The 10,405-nt window shown below is 40.8% G+C and overlaps 1 protein-coding gene across 3 annotated transcripts in view; it reads left to right on the top strand.

Annotated features, from left to right (window-relative positions):
• The window catches only part of cplane1 (ciliogenesis and planar polarity effector 1), a 23,076-nt gene extending 13,022 nt beyond the window's left edge, over window positions 1–10,054 (top strand). For 2 of the 3 annotated variants that reach the window (XM_046066893.1, XM_046066891.1), the window contains 21 exons: window positions 1,470–1,734; window positions 1,815–2,132; window positions 2,237–2,911; window positions 2,994–3,175; window positions 3,264–3,351; window positions 3,441–3,516; window positions 4,272–4,406; window positions 4,678–4,740; window positions 4,844–4,929; window positions 5,376–5,610; window positions 5,737–5,996; window positions 6,139–6,238; window positions 6,408–6,569; window positions 6,913–6,955; window positions 7,054–7,185; window positions 7,271–7,451; window positions 7,566–7,621; window positions 7,704–7,871; window positions 8,321–8,457; window positions 8,555–8,838; window positions 9,720–10,054. In XM_046066893.1, coding sequence (XP_045922849.1) covers window positions 1,470–1,734; window positions 1,815–2,132; window positions 2,237–2,911; window positions 2,994–3,175; window positions 3,264–3,351; window positions 3,441–3,516; window positions 4,272–4,406; window positions 4,678–4,740; window positions 4,844–4,929; window positions 5,376–5,610; window positions 5,737–5,996; window positions 6,139–6,238; window positions 6,408–6,569; window positions 6,913–6,955; window positions 7,054–7,185; window positions 7,271–7,451; window positions 7,566–7,621; window positions 7,704–7,871; window positions 8,321–8,457; window positions 8,555–8,838; window positions 9,720–9,875 — 3,802 coding nt within the window. In that variant the 3' untranslated portion in view covers window positions 9,876–10,054. The remainder of the gene's footprint in view (window positions 1–1,469; window positions 1,735–1,814; window positions 2,133–2,236; window positions 2,912–2,993; window positions 3,176–3,263; window positions 3,352–3,440; window positions 3,517–4,271; window positions 4,407–4,677; window positions 4,741–4,843; window positions 4,930–5,375; window positions 5,611–5,736; window positions 5,997–6,138; window positions 6,239–6,407; window positions 6,570–6,912; window positions 6,956–7,053; window positions 7,186–7,270; window positions 7,452–7,565; window positions 7,622–7,703; window positions 7,872–8,320; window positions 8,458–8,554; window positions 8,839–9,719) is intronic. The other variant, XM_046066892.1, reaches the window with a different exon arrangement.
• The last annotated feature ends 351 nt before the right edge of the window (window positions 10,055–10,405 follow it).

Here is a 10,405-nt window from a genome sequence, read left to right as displayed (position 1 = left end):
AAAAAGAAGAAAGAGAGGGGAGAAGGGGTTGGGGGAACAGCTGATGAAGGGGTAGTGATTCGTGTCAAAGCCTCGGCGCCTGCCGTCCTCACTTCCCTCAGCTTGCTGCAGAGCAGGTACACTGCTCTACTCGGGACTGACCACTACGGGTCCCGCATCCAAGTTCCACAAACACAATGGACTGTAGCCCCTGTGCTGCAACCTAAGGTGGATAGGAAGCTGGAGAGAGAGAGCAGTGTTGATACAGGCTACCCTGGATCAGCCAACACTCCCATCACTGGTCTTGATCACAATCTTCAGCAAGGAGAACTGTCCATGTGAGTGCCCCATGTTGTTATTTACAATGGCTTATTATTGGACTAAATGGCAACTAGGACAGAAGCTTCAAGTTTTTATCAAGCCAGTTTGAAATGAGCTGATAAGAAATTCCACAAATGAAAATATTTATCTAAAATAAATAGCTGGCATTTGACCTTGGAGACGTTTCAGTGAGTATATGAAACTGATGTGAGAGTGGTTTATCAGAATGTCTTAAATGTGCAAGAAACATAAACCTGTATGTCAGCTAATTGTAATAACATGACAAATGTATGGTTAAATTTGGAGTTTGTTTTTTATTTGCTGACTCAGCATTTCACATGATTTCATCTCAAAAACTTTCATTTCAAACAGAACCTTTTTTTTGTTTTATAAATATGAATTATCTACTGTATTTGTATATTATTTGTTTCCCTGCAGTGGTTCTCATACAGATGAACCAGAGGAACTGACATGTCACAGGACACCTTTTTCTAATGATCAGGATCCGCTGATCTTTGATGCTCAGCAGAGGCAATCCAGTTCTCAACAACTATGTCTCGATGACTTAGATGTCACACCTGAAAAAGAAGGTATGATACTAAGTTATATAATGAATCATTGAAGTTGCTGTAATGCAGACCCTTATAACAGAGAATGTTAATTGTTGTGTTTTATATTTGTAGGCAAAAGTAGTGACAGTGAGGGCCTGGACACATCATCCTGGGTTTCCAATGGTAACACCTCTGGAGCCATCTGCACACCTGAAATGGTGAATATTACCATTCGGGATTCACATTCTTCATGTGTATTATCAACGTTGTCAGAGCACACACATAAGTGTTGTTTTTGTCCTTTGCAGAGTTTAAAGCTTGCAGACCTGGACTTTTCAGACAATGCTGAAGACACGTTCACTTCCACCTCTCTGTGAGTTTTTAATGTAAACTTTGCGTTTGTGCGTTTATGTTCTTCTCTAACGAGAGTAATTATTGCAGTACCAATATTATATCATTGCATAACATGTCACTTTAATTCTTCAGTAAAGCACTATAGAATTATTAAAATTTTATCAACATAATCTATGCTGAGTTATTTCTACATCAACATTCTGATGATTAAACCTCAACATACAAAATTGTTGACATTGGGTGTTGCCTGCTTTGTTGTTCAAGCCACAGTCAGGCTAAGAGCCTACAAGCCCATCCACACCCAGAGCCCCAAGCTCTTCCTGCTGTCCAGCCTGAGGCAGAGATCCATGCAGAGCATTCTGGTTCAATTGGAGTGCTGCTCCCCAACACACCTGTGGATCCTCCAAGCCTTCAGCCACAAAGCTCCATGGCTAGTGCACCCGCTGCGGATTCTACAGCCCCCAATCAGACATTATCCTCCCAGCCAATGAGACAGCGTCTGGGTGAAGACTTATTCAGACTGGTTCAGGTAAGAACAGACTGACCAAAAGTACTTGACTGACTCTTTAGATTGACTCCCGTCTGAAGTGTCTTTGTTCTTCATTACAGCACATCAATCACGTGAGCCTGATGGAGGTTTTAGGAGCTTCATTTTCTAACCTACAACTTGCCCAGCAGAGCTCTTTGGCTAACATTAACTCATTGCACCCTAATGTGGCATCATCTTTTGCTACCAATTTCATCCCTCAACCAAATTCCTTACCCGTTCAAACCGCCATTTCTGTGGCATCTCAGACACAAGCATGCATGCCAAGTTCAGGATCCAACAACCCTCAATTCAGTCAGATCCCTGCACCTATGTGCAGCCAACGTCACACCACCAGGAATCTACCCTCCGCTGTAAATGGTGCAAGTGTAAATTATCAGGTATTGCCCAAGTGTTCTTTTAAGTTGTGTCACCTTGTCCTTCTATGTAAACAATACTTAATCACAGTGAAACCAAACTGAATGCAAATAATTTTTTTCTTCAGGAAATGCAGCCACTGTCTGTACATGCGGTGTCATCAGAAATCCAGTCTAGAGAGAGCAGGAGGTTAATCCCACCCTCACAGGGGCTTCTGGCCACAACTGACACCAGCTACGCTATTCACACTGCACCTGTGTTAATGCCTTCTAACGATAGCATACAAAGTGAACCTGCTCCCCAGGTCTTGGGCTTGAAGTTACTTCAGCTCCATAGTCCTCCATTGCTCCAGCAGAGTGCCCCAAACTATCAGGGGCTCCAGACGCTGCACAAAGCAAACCCCGCAACCACAGAATCCCATCAGCACAAGGTTAAAAAAAGTGACCAGTCCACCTCAAAGAAGACTGGAGAGGAAGATAGAAACTGGTCTTCTGTTCCAAAAACACAACTCACTTTTAATTCTCTACATGATCCAACTCCCAGGAACTCTCAACCCGGGTTTCAGACTTCAGAGAGATCTAGGAATCAAGAGTTCTCACTACTTCCTCCCACTTTACCAGCTCACACACCTGCACCAATGCAGGGCCTTCGTCTGCTGCACTTTCAGCCTGTTCCAAACAGCAACATTACGTTCCCCAAACTACCCTTACCATCTTCCTCCAGGCCCGCTACTGTCATTGCAGCTCCGAGGGGAGAAGCACCTATGATCAAGCTTCTACATATAGAATCTGGACCAAAAATGGCAAGCAATACCTCCATTACTTCCATGTCTTAAATGAGGTATTATTGAATATTGCATGTACAGATATCTGTCTCCGCCACAGATGGTGCCCCTGGCTGCTCCTCCAGCCCAAATGACCCGTCTCATCTCCATGGAGGAGTTGACGAGTTCAGTGATCGGGAGGCAGAATGCTGAAGAGGGGGGACTGTGGTTGCTCAGAGTAGACCCACCTACTGAACGCACTAGAAGAGCTACCGTTTCTCCCAGCTCTAACTCCAGCAAGAGGCAATCCCATTTTAGTTTTCATGGTATTGATTTTGTTTTTTTAAAGCTAATTATTTTACTCACTAGACTCCCTCTGTGCTGTTTATAGGCAGAAGAGGAGAGAGGAGAAAGCAGGGAAGGCAAGAAAAACAGAGGTCACATTCAGACCGAATGAGTCGATCATCCCTAGACAAGAGGTATAAAAATATTAATTCTAGTATTTTGTGCTATTACCAATGTATAAGTCTAATTCCACTATCATTTGTTTGTTCCAATATATTTACAGCCAACAGATAAGCCTGTTGAAGAGCCTGAAGCTGCAGAAAAGTTCACTCCTGGACAGGACCCTGGCATTCAGTTTGGTTAGTGTGAAATACATACATAATTACACATGCCTGTTTCATCATTAAACTGATATATTGAGGGAGTTTAGATCCAATACTGATATAGTTTAAATATGGGTTTAAGTCTATCCTGGAAGACAAATCATAGTGCTGCACTTGTACAGTTGTACAGAAATAGGTGTGTAAAGAATGGGGATTAAAAAAAAAAAAAAAAAAAAAAATATATATATATATATATATATATATATATATATTAATAATAATAATAATAATAATTTGAGGAAGAACTTCAAGCCCGGCTTCTTTCTTAAGGTCTTGAGTAAGGGGGTTTCCAAAGCTGTTCGAACGTCCAGCTAGCAGTTTTGATGGCGTATACTTTGCCTTTATTTGTTAGCTTTAAAGAAAGGGGTTACCTCTAAGCAATAACTAAAACTAAAAAACAAAACTACTATAATATAAAATTGTATTATTTTATCATATGCCAAATCTACATTAATGCTGTTTCAAATATACACTGATTGAATTAAGAAGGGTGCCTCAACTGCCTCATACACACTTTCTTTGACAGCTTGGCACTGATCACATTTGGATGTACTGCAGTCAAACCAAGTCTCTCTCTTTGCTGTTTTCAGCCATTTGAACTAGCGATGAAATAAAGGCTCCTATAAGCATTGCTGAAAGAGCCAATTGTAACTCCTTTTTCACAGCAATTTATTTACTGGCCCCAATCCTATTGATCTGTTGTTCTTTCTCTAATTCACTTTAACTCCCAGGGTCCTTTGACTCTTTGCTGACTGGTCAGAGATTATTGGACAAGACCATGTCCACTTCAGCTGAGCTGCATGCTTTTGCTTCCACATGTAAAAGACCTCCAGAGTGCCATGATGCTTTCACCAACACAGACCCAGGTGAGTTAGAGTTTGGGTTAAGATTTACACAGTGTTAATATGGTGAGCTTTGCACAGTTATACAATTGTTTCTTGTATTTGTAATTGAATGACAGTGCTTTTAAGTGTTAATGAGTTTAGCTTTTTTTGATCAATGAGAAATGCATAGCATAAACAGGATTTCTCTTTTTTGCAGCATTTTATGACAATTTCATTTCATGGGTTGTTCAAGTGCATGCTTTCTAAAAATCTAGATTCTGCTCCAGTAACATTTTTCTTCTTTTTGTTTTAGCTTGTCCTCCCACACTTGTGGATAAAGCTGTGTCTGCCTCTGTGACTGCTAGTAGCCCTAAATGTAAGTTAATTTGAAAGGACAAAGATAACACACTGCTTTGTATTTGTTGTGGGTACAATGAAGAGCTAAACCGTGTGTGTATTTGTGTGTTTTCTCCATCCAGCACCAAATTCAGGGGATCTGCAGTTTTACAAAGAGCGCCTTGTACAAGACACAATGGAGACCACACAGGGACCAGAGAAGAATTTGGTAAGATACCAAACATAGGACCCAGCAGGGGCTGTGAATGACGCTATGAGATTCTAAAGCTATGTCTGAATAGGGCCTTCATTCTACTTACTAATTTTGTACTGAATGCAACACATAGTACGTTAGTGGTTACTGTTCTGCGTGTAGTATGCTGTATACTAAAAGAAATTGGAATTTGCAAAAAAACAAATGATGCCCCATCTTGCTGCTTTATTGTCTGTCATATAATATAGAAAATGTCTCAATGAGGCACAGAATTGTGGAGATTTATTTTAATGTAGTGACCACGGTCTCCATACGTCATATTTTCATCCATGTTGTATCAACACGCATGCCTTTTTTATATTAAACTCTAATTTTAGCAAGGGGTTACTTTAATTATATTTTAGATATTTCTAAAGATATTTCAATTCACTTTTCCTTGTTTTTCCGTCTTCGTCTCTCAGGATCTGAATGGCCGCCAGTTCATAAGTGTCTTGGATCTAGAAGACAAAACCCTGCATCAGGATTTGCCAGCCTTTCTCAGCCCAGGAGCACAAGATGTTCTTTCTATCCACCCCTCTTCACCTACTTCTGCTCAGCTTCATGTACTTGCGACTTCTGTTTTGAGGAGTAGCGCTGCTGATTCACAACCGTTAGTCACAATTCCAGAGGATCTCCTGAATCCCACCACTCACACAGGTCTTTTATATGTCTTTATATATAAAGTCTAATGCAGTTATGTCTTTATACTGAATGCAATCCGTATACTGTGGTGAAGCACAACACTTTTGGTAAGATTTAGTCCAAATATCTGTTTTATTGTAGATATCCCTGAGGAGTCGCCGTCACTCAGCCTCATTGAACCCAATAGGGAACCAGAGAGAATCACTTCACCAGACATGGTAGATCCCTCTGACTCTGAAATCGGTCGAGTCGTAAAGACCCAGAGCGTTGGACCTCACATTGCCTCATCCACGCCTCCTACAGTCTGGTTCTCCTCTCGCCTGTCGGAGCTGGACGCTCAGCTTGCTGCTCTACAGAACATTGCAGACTATCTGGAGAAGGACTTTTCCAACTCCAGGATGGTACATAAACTAGTTCTTTTTCTATTTATCCTGCTCATATTACTAATGACACCCAAATGTATTTATTTATTGTTTTTGAAGGCTGACAAATATATGTAATATAACATCCCTTGCTTGTCCTGCTTTGTTTCTGTTGTTGTAGCTGGTGAACACTATTGAAAAGCACACCCCAGTCTTGGTGCCTGATGTGAAGACTGCCCCAGCAGTAAAAAAAACTGTCAGACTGTCTGTCCCACAGGAAGGTATGACCTAAAGCTATTCATCTGTAATAAAAGCCAAAACTGAATTGTGTTTTTAGATTGCATTGCAAGTCATTCAAACCCAGAAACAGAAAAACAAAGTTTTAATAGAGTAATATATAACACTGTAATATTGTTTAAAAGACTGTTGAACATTCCCTGTCTCTAATAGCATGGATGCCACGCCTGAACACTTCAACTGACCCAAATGCCTTTGAAGAAGATGATGAAACTCAGGAAGAAGAATGTGTGGTTCATAATGAGCTATCTTTTCGTTATGCCACTGCTTCTCATGGTCACAACGCTGGTCCTTCCTACCTTCACACCCCTCCAAGTAACGATGAAATTTAATCAAACATATATATTACATATATATTAAATATTACATATTTAAACAAGTGGCTAGCACAATGGCAAACAACTGCATGTATAGTTGATGGAGAGATATTAAATTGTGTGCAAAGGGTAAAAGCAATGTAGCAACATATGGCGCAGTAATATCCTGAAAGCCACCTGCAACATTTTTCACCCAAAGATGCAAATGAGATTTAAGTCAACTGACTGGGGCACTCTTATTAACTCAGCTGATGCACTTTTTAAATCTACAAGAATAAGAATCACTCAGATATGTGGATTATTTTCACAGTGCAGTCACAATGTTTGTGTTGCCCCCATAGAAATGAGAGATCAGCCGACTAAACCATCTGGAATATCTCCTGTGTAAGTTTAAGTCTGACGTATTTTAACCATGTTAATATGGATGTGCTTACCTCACTGATGTGCTTACCTCACTCTGCCCTTTACCTGTCCATCTCTAGATGGGCAGATGACAATCTGGGTGAGACAGGGCTATCCGATACAGCAGAAATCTTAGACGAGTTGGTGAAGGAAGGGTATTTATCCCTGACTGACCTAGAATTGTCCAGTTCACAGACTGCACACCGAAGAAGGTATCTACTTAAATTCACTGCTGTCCAAATAACTACCCAAAAAAACTATGATTTTCACTGAGCTGGAAAATAATGTGACCTCTAGCAGGCTGGACCAGCAGCAAAGTAGCGGGATGTCGCTGAAACGTGTCCTTCCAGAGGATGAGAGGAGAGAGCTGAGGATCTGGATGAGAAGGAAACAAAGGGAACGACTGGCTGTTTATCAAAAACACAGAGAGAGCCTGAGGGAGAGGGAGCACAAACCTTTTTCTACCTCTGGAACAGTTGTGAGATATGTTTGCCTCTTTACCAAAATTAATATTCCATTGTATGTTCTTAAAAAAATATATGTATACACATATGTATTTATACGTTCCTGTTCACCTGTTATGCCCCTGCAGAAACCAACAAACAGTAATCGAGCAACCAGTTGGAGAAGCAGAGAGGAAAAAGAAAAGTATGTACCTGTTTACATTGTCGGTGCACAATATGATATAGACATGCTTATGTATAACTGTTATTTCCATTGTATTTATTAGGCTCATTCTTCTGGAGCAATACAACCAGAGGACCCGTGAAGCCTGTTCATTGGCCAGTGACTTTCTCACCACTCCTTCAGCCATACACTGTTCTTCACAGACTGAGGGTTCACCAGTGCCCCCAAGTGCACGATCCAACTCGGCTCCACTCCTGGATAGCGCTCAAAGGTATTTCCTGCAACAGTAATCTGACCAGGATCTGTTCTCATTAAAGAATAATTGTACTCTGATCCATCATTTGAACAAATCATTAATTTTTCATTAAATGAGCTGTATGTGACGTTCGCTGCCACTAAATGTTGCACAGCATCTCAGACCAAAACAAATGGGCACTGTCGTGCACCAGACTCTACAGAGAAAACAGTAATTTTACCTTGCAGATCATCATAAAAAGACACCTTAGTCAAACTTCAAAGAATAAGATCCTTTTTCCACCAGAAGCACCTGTTATCGCTCTTGCTTGTCACCACTCTATTTGGGGGAAAAAAAATTTATTTAACCTTGCAGGTTAGACACACATTAAAACTCACACAGAACTTTTAATCATTCGTCAATGATCAGATCCTGTACAGACCCAAACCTATTTGTTCGAAACATCTACAATGTCTTTTTCTTAGGACTTACAGTGTATCTGCCAATGATAAAAGAATTCTAAAATCAGGACAAGCTCAACCCCACGTTCGTCCATGGACTGCTGAGATGCAGGCACGGCCTTCGGAGGATAACCGCAGGAGACTGGGACTACACAGACCAGGTATCATAATGACAGTCAGCTACATTGATGTCCCGTAGGTATTTTCACTATATTGTCAAATTCACTAAACGTGTTTGTTGCGTGAATTTTGTATTAGTTACCTCTCTGCCAAGGGACCGTCTGTCTCAGGTGACCAGACGTGGCATGCTCACTGACGCAAAGGGCCACACCAAACTGCACACAGCCAGTCAGAGTGAGGAACAGCATGTTGGATACCAGAAGAAGACAGGGGTGAACAAAAGTCTTTCGAGAGGAACGACTGCTGTAGGGAGAGGGATTCTGAGCGAGCAGACGAGGATGATGGAAGAGAGGGAAGAGGTCAACCTTTGGGAGCCTACTTCAGAATTCAATAGGCACCTGGCCCAAGAGGAATCTACCATAGTAAGATTCACATTTTCATTATCCAGGGTGCAAGCTATGGGGAAGCTTAGCTCCCCTTAATAAGACATCAGCTCCCCTAGAAGCATGATTTGTGATATTTTGGGGGGTCTCTAAAATACTGACAGCATGGTTTATTGCCATTCATTTCTATATTTCTCTATCATCATGGATCCATGCGTAAAATCAGGAGCGTCAGACTTCATCCAGCCAGAGGGAACGATCACCGACCGACAGCTGCAGGCCGGTCACTGCACAATCTCCTGTCTCTGGCTCTGTAGGCTCCACCGCCCCACCCCCTCTCCGATACAGGCTGTGCTGCTAGTACGAGCGACGCGCTGTGAATAGTTCGTGATCGCTTCCTCTGGCTGGATGAATATTACACGTGATCCATGCACCACTGCAGCTGGGGGCTCTCCGCAGCGTCATGCAACTTTCTAAATTCTTCCCTTTCACAGAGAAAAGAAAGGTCAGGTCAAAAACACGGCTATCAGGTGTTGTGTGAAGAGTAATTGTAGCAGAATGGCTACCGATGATGATGATGATGATAATGATAATAATAATAATAATAATAATTATGAGCCATTAATGATTCAGCAGTAAGAATCACAGCCTGTATCCCCCTCTCCTGGGGAAAAAAAAAGTGAGCTCCCCCTAAAGCTATGGTATAGTTTGCACACTGATTATATTAGCCTTTGCTTGAAAGGAATGTAACTACTGCATATAGAAAGTAAGTAATAATTTGGTTAATCAGTTTTGGTTAAAAGCTTTTGATAGCTTTTCTGTAAAATAACCGTAATGTTACAGTGTCACAAAAGTACATACTTTTTTCTTCATAGATAGTTTAATGTCTCTGGTTTCATACATTGTTGTTCACTTCTTAGATTTTGGCTGAACGTTTGGATGAACAGGATAATGGTGCCAGAGCTGTTGTGTCAGAGATGGACTGGCTAGACAACTTTTCTGAGACCGGCAGCAGTGTCCTCAGCAAAATAGACTGGGCAGCTATCGAAAGGATGGTGGCTGCAGAGGAAGCTTGAGTGTCACAAGAAAACGAAAAACACCACCACGTTGACAAGTAGATGGTATTTTGTTGGGGGAAAAAACATTTATGTGCCTATTGAATATACTGTAAATCAGATGCATATTAAATTATGGTCATAGAAATTATAATGTAGGTAAGTTTTAATAAATATGATATGATCAGCAGTGATATATATATAATGTGTGATGTAATCAATTTCATTTTCAGACATAATTTGTAGTAAATAATTTGTGTATATTTGCTGCACTGACATCTGCAGTGATGTCCTTGAAAATTTAGATGTGTGAAGTTTTCTACAATTATAATTTATTTTTGTACAGACTCCACTGTCCCAACTATTAAATCTTTGGATTGATTTCAAAGCTGTTTCCTCTCAATTTCATTGTTTCATTGAGAGAGCTACTGACTGGATCACAGTGGCACCTGTTTTACCATTTGACATATTTAAAGTTTACAGCATATATCATATAGATTGAAACGTGCCCAGTAATATTAAATGTTCTTTTATTGCCTTAAACACTGGCT

Source organism: Micropterus dolomieu, linkage group LG13 (genome assembly GCF_021292245.1).
Source record: "Micropterus dolomieu isolate WLL.071019.BEF.003 ecotype Adirondacks linkage group LG13, ASM2129224v1, whole genome shotgun sequence".
Lineage (NCBI taxonomy): Eukaryota > Metazoa > Chordata > Actinopteri > Centrarchiformes > Centrarchidae > Micropterus > Micropterus dolomieu.
The sequence above is the reverse complement of the archived record's forward strand: the minus strand, read 5'-3'. Positions and strand labels throughout refer to the sequence as shown.